The 18,651-nt window shown below is 34.0% G+C and overlaps 2 protein-coding genes across 2 annotated transcripts; one reads left to right on the top strand and one right to left on the bottom strand.

Annotated features, from left to right (window-relative positions):
- Window positions 1–379: 379 nt before the first annotated feature.
- Window positions 380–6,043, bottom strand: LOC137000679 (zinc finger BED domain-containing protein 5-like). The gene is made up of 4 exons (XM_067358019.1): window positions 4,986–6,043; window positions 4,454–4,517; window positions 664–885; window positions 380–552 (listed from the first exon to the last, which is right to left on the bottom strand). Exons 1-4 carry the CDS (start codon window positions 6,018–6,020, stop codon window positions 380–382), a joined length of 1,494 nt encoding a protein of 497 aa, XP_067214120.1. The 5' UTR covers window positions 6,021–6,043.
- Window positions 6,044–15,788: 9,745 nt separating this feature from the next.
- On the top strand, window positions 15,789–17,700 carry LOC137000576 (uncharacterized). The gene is made up of 2 exons (XM_067357606.1): window positions 15,789–16,470; window positions 16,553–17,700. The coding sequence occupies exons 1-2, from the start codon at window positions 16,379–16,381 to the stop codon at window positions 17,127–17,129; spliced, it is 669 nt and encodes a 222-aa protein (XP_067213707.1). The 5' UTR covers window positions 15,789–16,378; the 3' UTR covers window positions 17,130–17,700.
- The last annotated feature ends 951 nt before the right edge of the window (window positions 17,701–18,651 follow it).

Below are 18,651 nucleotides of genomic sequence, written 5' to 3'. Positions count from 1 at the left end.
GAGAGTTAGCACGAGATAATTTATTTTATTTGAAATTTTATTTTATATATATGTAAAATAAATCTTAATATAAAATTATCACAATATGACTAGTCAATATATATTTATTATAATGTTATCACATAAATTAGATTAAAAAACATATTATTAATAATAATAATAAATCAATAAAAAAAATATAAAATAAAAATATAAATAAAAAATTAAAAAATAATAAAAATATCGTCAAAAATAATAAAAATATAAATAAAAAATACAAAAAAAATATTAAAAAATAAAAGTTTGTTAAAAAAATAAAATTAATATTAATATGAAATTAATATATAAAATTATTTTTATATTTATCTAATATTTTTTTAATTTATATAATATTTTTTTATTATGATATGGCCTCTTCCGCCCTGGCCACCTCTCGGTCCCCACCCACCTCTGCCACCCCATCCACCTCTGCCTCTCCATCCACCTCTGCCTCCCCATCCACCTCTGCCTCCCCATTCACTTCTTCCACCTCGCTGGTGATACCAGCGAGCGCGAGACTTTCCGCCTCCTCTCCTTTTTTCTAAAAAATAAGCACATTTACAGATAAGTACTATATTAAATAAAACAATCATGCATATAAATTAATCATTTAGTTACAAAAAATAAAAAAATAAAATAATGTACCTCTTGTTTGTTCCTCCGGCTGCTGCTGCTCTTGGATATTTTCTGTGTTTGTATTTTGCTGCTGCTGCTGCTGCGTTGTTGCACCACTACTTATTAACAAATGCAGCTGCTGCTGCATTTGTACCAATTTTTCTTGTTGATGCAACATTTGTTGCATCAACTGTTGTACAGCAGCATCTTTCTCCTCCAGCGTCATACTTTCCACTCTTTGTGTCATGTCCTCTGCAAAAATTAATATATATTTATTAAATTAGTAATACATTTATGAGTTTAAAAAAAATAAAAACTGTTATATATGTATAAGAGAGGAGAAAGAAACTAAAGATTAAACATTTTGCTAACAAAATAAATAACATGAAAAACGGTAGAAGAATTATGAGCTACAGCTAAATAATATGTGTTAACCTTTCTTATATTTACAAAATTGTCTTTAAGAATATAAACAGTTGACTATTCGACCATTCTCAATATACATAAAATTAAAAGAATCAGCAATTTTAATATTCAAAATACATAAAATTAAAAATTTTAATCTTTAAGCAAGATTTAATGTAAATTTTTTTAAAAAGCTATGCTACTTGAGAAACTTGCAACATAGAAACAATAGATTGAGATTAGCGATTATTGGAGTAACGTTATATTATAATAAAGATTCTCTACGTAGAATAGAGAAAATATTAGGAATAGGAATAAATATTAAATATTAGGAAAATCAAATTGGAATTATTTTATTTGAAATAAGATAACGAAATGTATTAATTATTCCTAATTCTTAACACATAATTCTAGTCATAATCAATCTAGTCATCACTCTTATGCCGTTTTTCATATTATTTAATTAAAAATTTTATTTTTAATTAATAAATAATAATAATTTATATCTCTTATGATGATTTTAATAATAATTTAATTTTCTACTTACGATCCATATTTCGCAATATTCTTCAAATCAACTTTTCCGTCAAGTGTATTAACTGATAAGGAACCGAAGGAACTAGTCTGATCTCTGTTTGTACGCGACTTATAAACACAATTGAGGACGCGCATCAACGAAATCGCTCTGCGCTCGAAATCGTGTAAAAATATCGTCTAAACGTCTCGAAGCATGAAAATTTTGAAAGTCGCAAAATTAATTTTTTTTAAACATAGGCTTGTAGAGAATGATGAGACGAAACTTTTTTCTATTTGCAGTTTTTTTGTTCGATGCTTATTTTTAATAATAAAAATAAAAAATTGAAAAATTTTTATTCCCAAATTCAATAAGATTTTAAGATATAAATCGTCGTAATTTTGCCAAATTTTGTTGAAATTGTTTAAAATTTGGTATATCTGCAAATGACACCGCACTTGTAAATGACAAGAGTAAAAAGAGTATCTTGTCTGCAAATGACACCGCACTTGTAAATGACAAGTGTAAAAAAAGTATTTTGTCTACAAATGACATCACATATGTATAAAAGAAATATATAGAAAGATTAATGAAATGTGGTATAATAGGGCTCCTGGCGAAGGTCCACTAAAAAAACCTAACGCGCCGTTAGTGGAACCTCGAAGGTGGTGCGGAAGACCACTATTAATAATACTATTATAATTACTAATAAATACTATTATAATTACTAATAATACATTATTTTTACAATATTTTAACAAGAGTACAATAAATCTGACTGCATTTATAATATATGTTACCGTCTCCTCCACTCATCTCCATAGTACAGTAACTTTTGCTAATATGCAGTAGTTTAAAATAAATGATTAAAAATGGAATAAAATATAATATGGCATATGGAGCATATATCATAGATTGTTGGTGTGAAAATTTTAATTATCTTTTATATAGAAATAATTCGTCTACATTTGACACGTTAAAATGTACACCGATCTCAGATTGAGATACTAGAGTGTACGAAAATTAAGTACATTATTGATCTCACTATTCGGATTCTCCGAATGTACGAATAGAAAATTATTGAACGGGAGAAAAAATATCAGGACGCGAGTGACTAATTGTAAGTTGGGAAATAATTAAAAGTTTTACAGGTATGTAAAATCTTTCGAGTCGATAGACATAAATGCCAAAGCAAGCATGGCTAAACGAATAAGGCGAATGGCAAGAACATAGTATATGTTAAATTTACACTTTGTTGCAATATTGCAAAATAACTTCATTTTTCTATTGACAATAGCAAATCTGAATTATTTCAAAAATTGTTAGTTTTAACATATGCGAATATTATTAATAAATATAAACTATTATTTTTTAAGCAAAAAAAAGATTATTTGATAATTTACACTGTTAGAAACAAATGCGGAAAAAAGAAAAGAAAGTTGCGAGAAGCAAATCTCGAACACGGGATTTTTCATATTCCAGCCACATGCCTTAGAAACACTTACTTCTTAGCATTTATCGTCTGTTGCGTCGGCTCGGTGGAAGGGAAACGGCGTTCTCTTCCATTGGTCGACCGGGTCGAGCTCACACGGATAGGGTGACGTCATCGGTTCTCGGTTGTATTAGTGTGATGCCGCCGCTCGTTTCTGGCAGCATTGCCGGCCAGCACCCAGTGTTGCGATATGGGACCGGTTGTACGCGCATGTGCGACAATACGGCGTCAGTATAGTATCTCATACGAGTTAAACAAGGCGTCGTTATCCCCCTACATTTAAAATATTTCAAAATTAAAAAAAAATGTATTTAAAAATAAAATATATATATAATAAGATATATGTATATATATTAAATATTTTCTAAATATTAATTATAATAAAAAGGAAGAAATAAAGGGGAAAAAATTATATATTCTTCAAATAAAACACTTTTTACATAAATAAAATTAAAATCTTTTATTTAGCAGAGATCTCAAAAAATACCAACATTCGTTGCAAGGGTAAGGAAAACTGCTTAAAACCTTACCAGTATTTATACAACAAAAATAATATTCATTAATTAATAATAAATATATATTTAAAATAAAAATATAAACATAATATAAAAATACAAATACAATTGTAGAAATAAAAAATTTTGACAGCCATGTGATCTTTAATTAACTTGCTTATTAAAATCTTTAATTAATAAAAATAAAATGCACAGTTAATAAAAATAAAAATAATATTGCATGGCTTTCGTCAGGTACTTATATATGTATCACATTTTATGTAATATCACATTATGTTAAATAAAAAATATATTAAAATCTGAAAAACATAACAATATTAATAATTTTATCTATATAACTAACATGCAACTAAAAATTATTGGCTAGATGTGTCTGTTATGCAAAAAAAAAATAAATAATATTTACAAAATAAATATGAAAAATTGCACTGAAATTGCACAAAAAAATATATTAAACATAAAAGCATTAAGAACCATCAGATGAACTACCTGGTTTTCCATATAAATTTTGCGAATTGTGTAATTTTAAATGCCCGGAATCAATTTCAAAATTTGTACAATTAATGCCTTCAGCTTGAAAACTAGAACGTATAATACAAATCGCGGAAACAGTTTCGTTTGATAATTGATTTCTTTTTTTAGTTTTGATATCTGTAACTATTGAAAAAATTCTTTCCGCTTCAGCATTAGAATGAGGAAAAGAAAGAACCACTTCGACTAATGACTCTAAATTTTGAAACATTTTTTCCCCATTAAAATTTTTAAATTCTAATATTCTTTTCCACATCGCATCGATTTCTAGAGAAGCTAGCTCTTCTTTTTCTTCGTTAGTGAAAACGGATGGTAAAATTCTCCACTCAAAAGCTAATTTAGTAATATCAATATTTCCTATACGCGTTGCAATAAATGTTAAATCTTTAAATTTGACTCTAGATTCATCGTAAAGAGCAATTTTCGGCTGTAAAAACATTAATTGTTCAAAAACAGTATCTCTATATGGCAAACGTTTCAACATTTCGCGAACTGCAGTTATGTAAAACTGTAAACAATTTTATTTTATTTCTTGCGCGCATTCCGAAGATAATGTTTCTAAAAAACTTTCACATTCCGGACCAACATATATATTATTTATATCTTGAATATTTTTATTATCGTCTATATTTAAATCAACAATACACTTTACAGCTTGTGGAATAAGAAAATTTTGTCCTATTTCGCGAATTAATCGTTGGCTATTTTCAAACAACGTATGTATTAAAACTTTACGAGATTGAAAAAGAGCATTAAAATTGTTAAAAAAATTCAACGAATATTTTAAAAATAATAAATATGCTTTTATAAAATTATCATTCAATTGATTTAAAATTATTTCCGCAGATTGTAATTTATCCTCTACTACAGCCAAAACAAAAAAATTTTTTAAAACTTTCCAATTATCTAATAATCTAACAATGCATTTATGCAATATCAACCACCGAGTATTTGATAATTTCAAAATCTTATTTCTTTCCACATTGAAAAATTCCTGAAATTCAACTAAAATTGCACATCTCTTTGCACTGCCTGAAATGTAAGTACTAACTGCACGAATCAAATTTTCACATGACTCTGGAAGTTTTTCGCATGCTTTACTTGCTACAAGCGCGGATGAATGGCAAATACAATTTAACGTAACAAGACCCGGTATTTCTAATTTTAATCGTGACATAAAAGAATTATTGCATCCAATCATTACAGATGCATTATCACTTGCCATTCCGACTATATTTTTTAAAGGAATTTTTTTATTATGTAACATATTTTTAAAAATTTCAAAAAGTTTATTCGCGGAACAATCTGTTGCGTCTACAGACAATAAATCTAATAATTGTGTTGTTACTTTTTTAGTCAATGGTGAAACATATTGCACAAGAACACACATAAGCTTTTTATCTGAAATATCTGTACTTTCATCTATTAGAATTGAAAATTTACATTTTTGTAGATTTATTATAATTTTTTCAATCTCGCGTTTTGCAATTACTTGTGTAATAACTTTAGTACATTTATCTCGTGCCAGTGAAAGATCTGATACAACTTCAGGGATCATGCAGATATCTTTCAATAATGGAATTAAATGATTTGCGGAATAAAGTGCAATATTATGTTCAGCAAAAAATGCTGCTAATTTGATCTCGGCGCGTTTTACTTTATCTTTATGTGAAAGAGTAATACTATTATTATTGCCCAAAACATTAATGTTTAAATTTTTAAAATTTATTTGTTCAATATGTTGATCCGATTGAGAATGTTCAATTAAATTTGATTTACAACATCTGATGGTTTTATTGCATACAGTACACAATGCTTTATCTAGTGTAGGATGTGGAGCTAACCATCCTTTAAAAACATTCTCATGTAGCCATGATAATTGAAATTTTCTATTTCTTGGTTTTTTAGCTACTGGCTCCGTAAATTCCATGCTAGTAAATATATAAATTTTACCTTATTTGTAATCACCTAACCTCCTCAAAACGTCCCGCCATACGGTTAACACACAACATATAACGGCACTGGATCTCCATCACCGCGCATGCGCAGAGCCGCACATGCGCGTACAACCGGTCCCATATCGCAACACTGCCAGCACCCGAGTACCGCGGTAGGGGAAGCACGCACACAAACGAGAATCGTGACGTCACACGTACGTGTGCGCTTTGCCGTTCAGTTTGTAGAAGCGAGTGGACATACGTGTTCCGTCTCCTTTTTATCAAAGCGACGTTGCGCGCTTGTTGCGTATGACAACGTGAAATGCTTTTTTGAGATTTATGTGATCTTGTAAAAAGTAAATAATATTGATAGTAATAAAATATCAGAACATTAAATATTTATGAATTATTAATATGCGTTAATTACGATAGTTAATACTTTTGAGTTTAATATTATGTTATACAGGGTGTCTCATAACTACCGCTTAATATTTTAATAGTATCTTTTAGAGATAAAATAGAGTAAAGAATCTTAATACAAAAATATCAAGGCTACAATAGTTTTTAAGTTATAAACGATCAAAGATGCTAATGATGTCGCGTAGGACTGGCACGCTCAGGTCCGCAATTACACGTACACGCGTACCGATCTGTCAACTGCTATCGATTTTTACAAGTCAGGTGATATTGATTTTTACTGCACAGCTGATTTTTCACGGACGTGAAATGCATGTGGATTTTCGTTACTCCAAATGTAAGAGTTGTGGCTGTTAACTACTCCTTCACAAGTAAAACGTGACTCGTCTGTAAATAAAATTTTATGGACAAAACCAGAATCTTTATTTTCATTTTCCAATAATCATGTTGAAAATGATGGGAGATTATACATGAACATTACGATATACTTATTGTATTTTCTGTATCAGATTAAAACGCTTACAATAAATACAATGTAACGCATCTTTATCGAAAACATTTTCATCTAGAAGAATCTAATTTTATACATTGTTATTAGAGAATTAAAATAGAGATTCTGGTTTGGTCATGTTGATTTTTCCGGTTAAACATAATAATTAGTCTTTATTTTAAAGAAACTTTATTCAGCAGCGCACACATTACATAAAATCAGAAGAAGAACATAGAACACTAAAAATAATGTAGATAAAAAAAATCATGTAGAAAAACAAATAAACTTAGTTGAATCTAGTGCACTTTATATACGCGGATAATGTAGAGCACCTTTTTATTAACAGGTCATTAAAATTTTATTTACGGACGAGTCATGTTTTACTGGTGAAGGAGTATTTAACAGTCACAACTCCCATATTTCGAGTGACGAAAATCCACATGCATTTTGCGTCCGTGGAAAATCAGCTGTGCAGTAAAAATCAATATCACCTGACTTGTAAAAATCAATAACAGTTGACAGATCGGTACGCGTGTAGTTACGGGCCTAAACGCGCCGGTTCTACACGATATCATTGGCAATCTTTGATCGATTACAAGTCTAATTTAAATCTCAAATAGTTTTATTATTAATTATTGAGTGGTCTTCCGCGCCACCCATGAGGTGCCACTTATAGCGCGTTAGGTTTCTCAACGTGGACCTTCGCCTGTAGCCCTATTATACCACATTTCAATATTTTTTTATGTTTGCAAAAGGAAGATATATATTATAGAGCGTGTTGCCCAATGGATTGTGTTCGACTGGTGAGAAGTGAGATAGAGTCAATTGTGTAGAAATGTGTTTATTTCTTTGTCAGAGAGAAGTATGTATGTACAGGTGTGTGTGTAACTTGAGTGCGCCAGCGGCGCATTCGCGGCAAAGTGTAAGGCCGCGAGTTTTGAATGAAAGGTGACGGGCGCGGTAATATATTACCGGCCGCGTCTGCGTGGTTGGAATCGGGTCCTTAACAGGACGATTCATGCGAGGGTGCATGTTGCATCCCGGCGGCGAGGTTTGCGTTGCGGTGGAGTATGTCTCCGTGCCATGCGCTGCGACCGTCCGGCTCTCGAAGGCGCAAGTGAGTTTGCGAACCGAGACGGGAGAGGCCTTCGCATTCGGATGTCCCCTGGAACGTGAGTGTCACGTGGGGACCGAGTCAACCGGGCACAGAACTCTAAGGGAATTATTTTCCGCTGTAGAGTCTGTGGTGGCGACGGCGATGCTGGTGCGTCAGCTGACCGTAGCTGTACATCCTACGTGAGGTGTGCGGTCGGAGCTGAGACTGAGTCTCTCGTTTCCGTGCCTTCCCAGGCACTGTGAAAAGTCGAGAAGACTTGCTGGTTGCGCTCTTCGAAGCAGAGCTGTGACTCCGTTCAAGGGCCCTTAGTGAGAGCTCGCCTTGAAGCGAGTGAGTGAGGAAAGATCTGCGGAGCAGCTCTTTTATATCTCGTCGATCGAAGCTTGATCGCGAGAAAGCTCTTCACTGCCTGCGCAACCTGGCGGTGGGTCCGCAAGCTTATAATGGTAGAAGGCCTGCGGCGCGTAGCGGCGCCGCGGCGTATTATGCCGCTTCAGTACAGCTGTGTGGCGGTGAGCCGCCACATATATGAATATGTGTCTGTATATATATAAATATATAGAGACTTATATTTAATAGAGACACACATACACACACACACATACATACACACATATATATATATATATATATATATATGTGTCTCGTGTCTGCAAAAGAGAGGCATATGTATATGTCTCGTGTCTGCAAAAAAGTGACATATGTATATGTCTCATGTCTGCAAAAAAGAGACATATACACACATATATATATATATATATATATATATGTCTCATATTTTTTGCAGACAAGATTTATCTGTTTTACGTGTTGTTCACAGTTCCCAAGTAGCACATGTTTGTATGAAAACATTGGATACGATTAGGAAATGTAAATGAAGCATGTGCAATCTAGGATGTGATGACCGGGTTTTTTACTGACAACGTTATTTTTATCCACCAGTAAGTCACAGATGTGATCTTTTGCAGACAACCTAGATAGACAAATATGTAGAAATTGAAATTGAATAGAAATACAAAATATGCAGAAATTAAATTGAATAATTAGCATATTATTATATAATTATAATAACATACAATTATAATCAATTGCAAATCACTATTTAATGTTGCTAATAAGTACTGTAATTATGTATTCAAGATGCGATCGTATGTCTATCTAGGAAGATATTTTTGACACACATCTATTATTTATAAGTGTGATGTCTTACATACATTAATGTAAGACATAATTTTCAAATGTACATGATATCATGTCTGTAACAGAAATGATATTCTAAACATCTGAAGCATTAGCATAAGCATTAGAAACAAGCAATGCAATAATAAGTTTTATTTTAAACATTATTATTGCATATCATTAGACGAGGAGGGACCAGCAATTTCATGAACATTTGCAGCATATAATGTTAGATGACTTTTCTGTTTCTTAGGACATGCAGAATACAATTTGTCCGTGTACATTAGAGACAAATGCTTTTCATTAATTTCTATATCTACAGCAGTTTCCCTTCTCGCTTTCAATGCAGATTTAAGCACGCAAGTAGCATTGACACTGACAGACGAAAGTTTATTTCGTTTTTTCGTTTTTAAGTCCGGCAACAAGGAAAAGATTCTTTCTGAATCGGCATTCGAATTTGGCAGCGATCTTACAGCATTCAAAAGAGACTTCAAATTGGGATATTGATGAAAATGTTTTAAAATTTGTTTCCACATGTCATCAAAATTCGACATTGACAAATTATCTTTTTCTGCTTCTGTAAAACTTTGATGTAAAGCAAACCATTCTTTTCTTAAACCGTTTTCGTCAAACCCGCCAATGGTTTGAGCGACAAAATAAACATCATTGAATGAAGTTTCTCTGTTGATATCACGTAAAGCAGTGTCCGATTCAAAAACTTTTAATTTTGATAAAAATTTGTCATTTATTGGTAATCTCTTACAAATTTCTTGGGCAGCAGTTACGTAGAATTGCAAACAGTTCTCTTGAACTGTTGCAACTACGTCTGCGTGTCCTTCTATTATCAATTCGTTAATATATTTTTCGCATTCATCTCCTAAATATACTTCGTTTAAAGATTTTTGATTTTCTTTTTTTGAAAACTCAAAATTATTATTTATATTTTGTAAAAGCTCTGGTTTTAAAAAATGTTTACAAATTATGGTAAAGAACTGAAATGATTTCGGTTGCAATAATTGAATTCTTGTTTCCAGAGCTTGGAAAAATGCATTAAAAGAGTTAAAAAAATTTAAAATATGTTTTAAAAATAATAAATATACTTTTTCATCAGGTTTTTGCATTACAGATAATAAATTTTCTCCAAATTTTGTCTTTTTGCTCATTACCATTTCTCTTAAAAAATGCTCGACAGTATCCCAAAACTCTATAAGTCTTTCAATACATGAATGCCGAGAAAGCCATCGTGTGTCGGACAACTTTAGAATTTTGCGATTTGTCTCCTGAAAACATTCACAAAATTCTTCAAAAATAGCAGATTGTTTTGGACTACCGTTAATAAAATTAGCTAATTTTTTTACGAATTCTTCGCAATACTCTGGAATTTTACCACATGCTGTATGTGCAACAAGTGCAGCGGAATGTCATGGGCATGGAAATGTTATTAAGTTTTTATATTTTTCCTCAAACTTTCTTTTAAATCAGTGCTCGGAATTAGTCTGAACATTTCAGCCGATTTCCGTGGTATACGCCTCCTTTTCTCTCCTTACCGCGCGCGCCGCAACAGCTAGGGCCAGCGCCGCCGAGCGTTAGGAGCGGCACTATCCAATTATAAGTGGGTTCTTCTCCCTATTTGAAACGGTACGTTGTTTTACGCGGAATAACTTGTCGGAGTCAGGAGTTCGGTCGGTTGGGGGCACGTAAAAGAATGCTCGGATGAAATGAGTAAAACGAAAAAATAAAATAAAATAAGATTTATTTCTCAACTGATGAAGTCTGCTATATACAAAGCCGTGTGGATACGGAGCGTTTAATATGTTTGTTTGAACGCGGGTTATAATTTATCTCGGCGGTGATGAACAATGTGTAACGGCGGTCGTACGGTGACGAGCAAGTGTCGGTGCAAGCGCGGGTGCCGCAGTTGTCTTTAGACGACTGCGAGCGCGTGGATCGATACGTTCGAGCGGCGTCGATGGTCGATCGACTGATCGATATGCTCGGGCGCGTGCGCGGTGATTTCGATGTTTGCTGTTGCTTCGATTAGTTCGCGATTGCCTGCCGGATTTGAGGACCCGATTTTAAAAGGATGAAGACGGGAGCGAGGACGCGCGTATTGCCCGCGTCCTGCAATGGCCGGTGATCTGACGTGGAGCCGAGTATTCCCGGCGGTATACGGGTATGCCCGTATGTAAGAACAAAGCCGAGTGCGCTTGGTAATATACGAGTATGCTCGTATTTAGATGACGAAACCGAATATGCTCGGTTATTATACGAGTGCGCTTGTATGCGCGGATCGAGGCCGAGTATTCTCGGTAACGTGCGAGTATGCTCGCACGGAGGAACGGAGGACGGTTCCTGGTGGCCGAGTATGCTCGGCAGGAATACGAGTATTCTCGTATCGCGATCTAGAGCCGAGTATGCTCGGCGAGGATACGGGTGTGCCCGTAACGTATGGAAGCGGTTCCTGGGGCCGAGTATGCTCGGTCGGTGCACGAGTATGCTCGTGCTCGTGGGGCTGCTGGTCATAGATTTCGAGTATTCTCGAGGATCACGAGTGCTCTCGCGATAGAATGTTCACTGGCGAGCAGTGAACAGGATCTGGTAAGAAAGCGTACAGCCGGGCCTCTTTTATACCCGGCTGCCGCCCGACTGGCGAAGGATCGGCAAGCATCGGCGGTTTAGCCGGCGGACCCCCACCTGGTAAATTTCGAAAACGGTCGGGTGTGGGGGGCCGTCCGGCGATTGACCGTCGGTGTTTATGATACTTTTATCGGCGCTCGATGCGCCCTTTTTGGCTACGGACGATGTTCGGTCCGTAGCCGTAACGATGCATGCTGCATTGTTACATATTTATTAAAATTTAAAAAAATTTATTAAAATTTATTTATTAAAAATAAATTTAAAAATAAAAAATTTATTTTTAATAAATTTCAATAAATTTTTTTAAATTTTAATAAATAGGGAGAAGAACCCACTCATAATCGGATAGTGCCGCTCCTAACGCTCGGCGGCGCTGGCCCTAGCGGCTGCGGCGCGGGCGGTAAGGAGAGGAAAGGAGGCGTATATCACGGAAATCGACTGAAATGTTCAGACTAATTCCGAGCACTGTTTTAAATGATGAATATTTGCCCGTCATGACGGACGCATTATCGCTTGACAAAGCAATAATATTTAAAAATGGAATTTGCTGTCTATACATTTCATTTTTAAAAGCATCAAACAATTTATCCGCACTGCTATTTTTTGCATCAATATCTATTAATTTTACTAATTGTGAGCAAATGTCTAATGTTGCAGGATCAACATACCGAACAAGAAACGTCATCCATTTTTGATTAGAAATGTCAGACGTTTCATCAATAAAAATAGTAAATTTAGTATTTTGAATAATATCGACTACACAATCCATTTCAACCGGACACAATACGTTCGAAATAATTTTTTGACATTTAGTCCGACTCATTTTCATGTTTTGCAATACGTGAGAATCTTTTCTTATTTGTTGGAAAAATGTTAGAATGTCTGTCGCAGTTTGATGCGAAATGATTTTTTCGGCGATGAAAGCAGCATATCGAGTTTCTGCTGCTTTCTTTCGCTCATCGAATGATAAAAATGATTCTGTCATATTAACATCTTCGTCTGTTTTCTTTTTTTCTAAATTCTTTTTCTTAGCTATTGTAGTGTTTGCTACGGATTCTGCATGATCATAAATATGCGACAATTTAGCAGACATGTATTTTTCACAAAAGGAGCAAAAAAATAATTTTTCGTCATGTGATGCTTCACGTAACCATGGTTGAAAATGCTATATTTCTAACCATTCTTTTTGAAATTTAAGTATATTAGACGTACTTTTTTCAAAACTTACATCATTATTATTTAACAAAACAGATGTGTTTTTTTAATATTATTTTTGTGACACATAGAATCCGCATGTCTAGAAATGCGCGTGTTACAAGAAAAATCTTTATTACAAATAATGCAATGAAAAAAACTGTCATTTAACGGTACTTTTTGTATCCAAGATTTATACCGATCATTGCTAAGCCAAGCTTCAAAAAAGCTTCGCTTAGATTTTTTTCGTACAGAATCGCACATTTTAATATGGAAGAAAAAAGAAACAAAGACGAAGAATTAAATTAGACGAAAATTAAAAAAAGAAAAAACAAGGAAATATATGGAAATATATTGAAAAACTTACAGTCGAGACTGTCTCAGTTTTCTCATCAACGTTGCGATTTAATAAAACGTGTAAGAAATACGTTTACTCGCAATTATAAGCCAACAAGAGTACTACACAGACTAATGAACGTCAAAAAAATTAACGACATATAGAGTATAGAAGTAAAAATAAACCGTGCTTTTTAACAAACAATAGAACAACAGACGCGGCCCCGCGCAGCGGTTCACTATTGTTGCATGTCAGCCGCACCCGTGTCCTGCTGACAAAAGTGCAAAACGTTTGCAATGGAAGGCAATTTGTCTCGTAAGTAATAAATAAAATTATTATTATTCATTTTTGTTATAAAACGGACGTAAAGATGTTTTAAAAAAACTACGTCATAATTTGTTTTGTATGTTTATGTTACTAATTGATAAAATATATATTTCTTTTTTATTTTAACAGAACATACTACGCAAGAAGAAGGTGCATCCTTACATCAGCTGCTGCAGCAAATACTGCAGCAGCAATAAGCACAACAACAACGGTAGCTGGAAACACAGCAACAACTTTATCAGCTGCAACAGGAACAACCGCAACAGCAGCAACCAAAAAATAAAACTAGTAAGTTATTTACTTCATACAATAAAATTATTAATCAATATACGAGTATACAATCGTAAATCTAATTGTAAATACTTTTATTAATTTTTTAGAAAGAAAAAGAAGAGGAGCCGGCCGCTCTAGGGCCCGCTGGTACCGCCAGCGAGGAGGCTTTGCCAGCAGCAGAGGAGGCCGTGGCGGCAGAGGAGGCCGTGGCGGTAGAGGGGGCCGTGGCGGCCTCACAATAATAAAAAATATTTTTATTAAATAATTATGTTCAATAAATAAAATAAAAAATAAAAAAATTGGTTTTTTTTTATATTATATAATGCCTGAAAGTACAGCGTAGTAATATAGTCAGGGTTGGGAAAGTTATTTTGTAAAAGTATCTAGTTAAAGTTACAGTTCTTATCATTGAAAAAACAACTAGTTACAGTTACAAGTTACCGATTCTAAAAAGTAACACGTTACAGTTATAGTTATTCAAAAAGTAACGAGTCGTTACTTTTCAGTTATTTTTTTGCAATAAATGTGCACTACTATTCTAAATATACGAATCTTACATTTCAAGATTTATTAACTTATTATATACTACATAGGTATTTAATTTTATGTTATATTATTTTATATGTAATAAATCACAATTGTTTTAAACTTAAAATAAAAATACATTTAAAATATTAAATTAATTAATAAATAAATAAAAATAAAATTAATAAATAAAAATAATTTAAAATATATTATTATACACTTAGAATAAAAATTATAGGATTAAGATTTTTTAGTTTAAAAATTCACGAATTTCACACAAACAGTCGTAACTTTCCGAAAAATCGTAGACTAATTCTTTCAGTTCTTTTTAAAGTCTCAACTTTATGCTTATATAATAATCATCTTCAAAGATAATTTATTACTGACAATGAGTAGCAATGCATTCTTTAAATGAGAATTTGTTTATTTCTGTTGAATTTCATAATTAATATCTATACGGTTATCCGTCTATTTATTTAAATATCGAATCTACACTTAATATGACAAATCCTATGACAATTTTGTTCCTTTCCTTATGCATATGTTTATGCGACTATGCAAGTTTGTCTGGATAGGCCCTAATTCTTACAATTAATACAACCGTATATAGAATATTAAATTAACTGTTAAATTAGTTACTAGTTACCATAAATATGTAACTAAGTTAAGTTAGAGTTACCGAAAAAAAATAACTGTAACTGTAACTTCGTTACAAGTAACGAGTTACTTCCCAACCCTGAATATAGTATAGCATAGTTAAATAGTATAGTACAAAAAAAGTATTAGTGTTAGTATATAATAGTATATAATATAATATATATTACTATTTAAAATACAATGTGGTATAATAGGGCTACAGGCGAAGGTCCACGTTGAAAAACCTAACGCGCTATAAGTGGCACCTCATGGGTGGCGCGGAAGACCACTCAATAATTAATAATTATACTACTTGAGAAGTAGTATAGCTATGCCGGTTCGAACTCAGGCATCTGAGGGGGTGCGCGGGTGAAGGGGGGAAGAGGTTGAGGGGGAGGGAATAATGACGTCATCGTTTTGGAGGGGAGGGGGTAATGACGTCATCGTTTTGGAGGGGAGGGGGTAATGACGTCATCGTTTTGGAGGGGAGGGGGTAAATTTGGAGTGGAGGGGGTGACGAGGGAGGTGCGGGGGAGAGGGGAAGGTATCGGATTACAGGGGGAAGAGGTTGAGGGGAGGGGGTAATGACGTCATTGTTTTGGAGAGGAGGGGGTAATTTCGGCGTGGAGGGGGGACGAGGGAGGTGCGGGGGAGAGGGGAAGGTATCGGATTACATAAATTCCTGGAAGAGATAAGGATTCCTGGAAGAGATAAGATAAGGATTGTTTATATAAACATGAGTCATATAGAGATAAGGATTGTTTATACAAAGGGTATCGGATTACACTGCGTCAGCACTTTTGGAGTGGAGGGGGTGACGAGGGAGGTGAGGGGGAGGTGCGGGGAAGGTATCGGATTACATAAATTCCTGGAAAAGATAAAATAAGAATTGTTTATATAAGCATGAGTCATAGAGAGATAAGGATTGTTTATACAAAAATGATTCATAGTTCCGAGAATTGTTTATATCCTTTGCAGATTCGTGCAGGTTTTAGCGTGACATCATCGCTATTTTTAGATCATAGACCCTTAGGCAGCCACTTTTAGGCGCCATGTTGCCAGATTTCAATTTGCGTGACATCATCGATATTTTTAATTAGTGTCGTGTGCGACGAGCGGGTATAAAAAGCTCGCGAAAAAAAATAGGAACCATCAGTTATCCGAAACCATTTGGACAATCACTACATCGCTGCAACGCTTCATCTGAATTATAGCAACGATGTTTTCTACCGTACAACAGAAAACTATGAGTAATCCGGCTGACAAACAGCAAGGTGTGGATGCGAAGAAGCGGAAATTCTCACCCAACGTGTAAGTTGACTCTATTACTATTTACACTTTTAAACTTACTGCTATTGTTACATTTCGAACTTATACAAGCTTTTATTCACAGAAATAAAAGTAATTCGACAAGTATCGATGGAAGCATGATCACGCCTCCCAGAATTTTAGCTAGAAGATACCCGTTGACAAAAACCGGTTATAAATATCTGGATATTGGAATCAATGTTTCTACGCCGAGCCACATAGAAATCGCTCTCGGTGACAAACATGGCAAAGAGATACATTTTACATACAACATGTGGAAGATCCTCCTGGACCAACGACACGCCATCCACCATTTCTTTAACAATGATGCAAACGAAGCACCGTCTCAAACCATCGAACATGTCACGCTACGGTTTGGAAAGATAAACAATCTAAAAGTACTGCGTCTGGAAACATCAACAGTGTGTTTAGTAATGTCACACAACACCGTATGTAACATAATCGCTCTCGAGTATTGTGTGGGTCATATCGCTCAATCGTTGAACAACGTCACTGGTATGGTCGACACCAAGTTCGCACACTTTCGAAAAATCGCGAGCGGTGCGAAGGACCCCATCGCGGTGATACGTGAGAGCGAATCGTTCGATAAGAATGATATAATCGATTGTGAGCTGTTAGCTCAGATCTTTGGATCGCAGTAATTCTAGCATATCACATGCTTTATTGTTAAAATATTTTCACTATCATATAATGTATTTATTAGATGTATCTGTTTAATAAATATTATTTAACATTAAATTAATTTTTATTATACCATCTTTCCTGTACCACATCATATTCACTGACCTATCCTATTGCGAGATAAGCGCGCGCATCATGTTACACTACATGATAGAAGGAAACGAGCGAACCGGTGACTATCATTTTTCCCTTTTAATTGTAACAAATAATTATAAAGTTAATAATTAAATATAATATAATTAAATATAATATTATTAAATATAACATTTATTAAAAAATTAATTTCAAGTAGTATATAATATTATAATATAGTATAACACAAGGATAGGAGGAGGCTAAAAAAAAATACAATAATATATTTGTAAAAAAAAAATATAATATTTATTTAAAAAGTGTGTACTATACATATGTGTGTGTGTGTGTGTGTGTGTGTGTATGTGTGTGTGTGTGTGTGTGAAATAAAATAAAAACTATAATAATAAAAAAAAACTATAATAATATAATAAAAACTATAATAATATAATAAAAAAATCGTGGGACCATCATCTGAAACAGAAAAATTCTATTAATAATCTGAAAATATTAAGTGTGATACTTATCGAATGTAATACTTACGGTTGAACATCGTCCGCAGAAAGCGCCTCTCTCACCGCTCTCAATACTTCAGCGGTGCGCGCTGCATCGCTTTCCATTTGTTGAAACTGTGTATTTAAAATTTCAACCTGCCTTAAGGCTATTACAAGATCCTCCCGTATATGCTGCCTGTAAGCAAAATATATATATATAAGAATAGAAAGTAATTATTTCATACATAATATTAGCTAGCAATACTTACATTGACACCAACATCACACCATTTCCATTTTCATGGATATCATAATCAACTCTGAATGGATAGGGTACCTGTTGTTGCACCTCTTGTGCAACGTCTTCGAAGCGATATATTGATGTGCGCAGCACATTCACCCGGTCCATAAAACTTATTAACAATTCACTGATTTCATGAATTTCAATAGTGTAAAGTGCAGCCATTTTAACTCGCGACGGTATTACGTATTTCAAATGGTTTGAGTGGACTTGTGACGATCCCAGCCTTCGACACATTTTTATAGTACGTCCCTTAGATGTGGTGCAAATCTATGTGACCGCTCTACGGGGGTTATCTTTTCAAACATACTCCAAATTTATAATTTTGAAACATAATTCTTCTTCCGAGTAACCGAATATCAGTCGATAGGTGTTTGATAGATGTAGTATAAACTACCGCGGCATAAACAAATCTCATAAGAGATATCATAGCGACTCCATATAATGAGTTTGACACCCATGAAATTCTTCTCTCACGAGGATGTATTACTATTATTTACAAACTACCGCGGTATAAACAAATCGTACAAGAGATATCATAGCGACTCCATATAATGAGTTTAACGCCCGTGAATATTTCTCTCACGAGGCTGTATTACTATTATTTACAAACTA

Source organism: Linepithema humile, chromosome 6 (genome assembly GCF_040581485.1).
Source record: "Linepithema humile isolate Giens D197 chromosome 6, Lhum_UNIL_v1.0, whole genome shotgun sequence".
Lineage (NCBI taxonomy): Eukaryota > Metazoa > Arthropoda > Insecta > Hymenoptera > Formicidae > Linepithema > Linepithema humile.
This window is presented reverse-complemented; position numbering and strand designations above follow the sequence as displayed.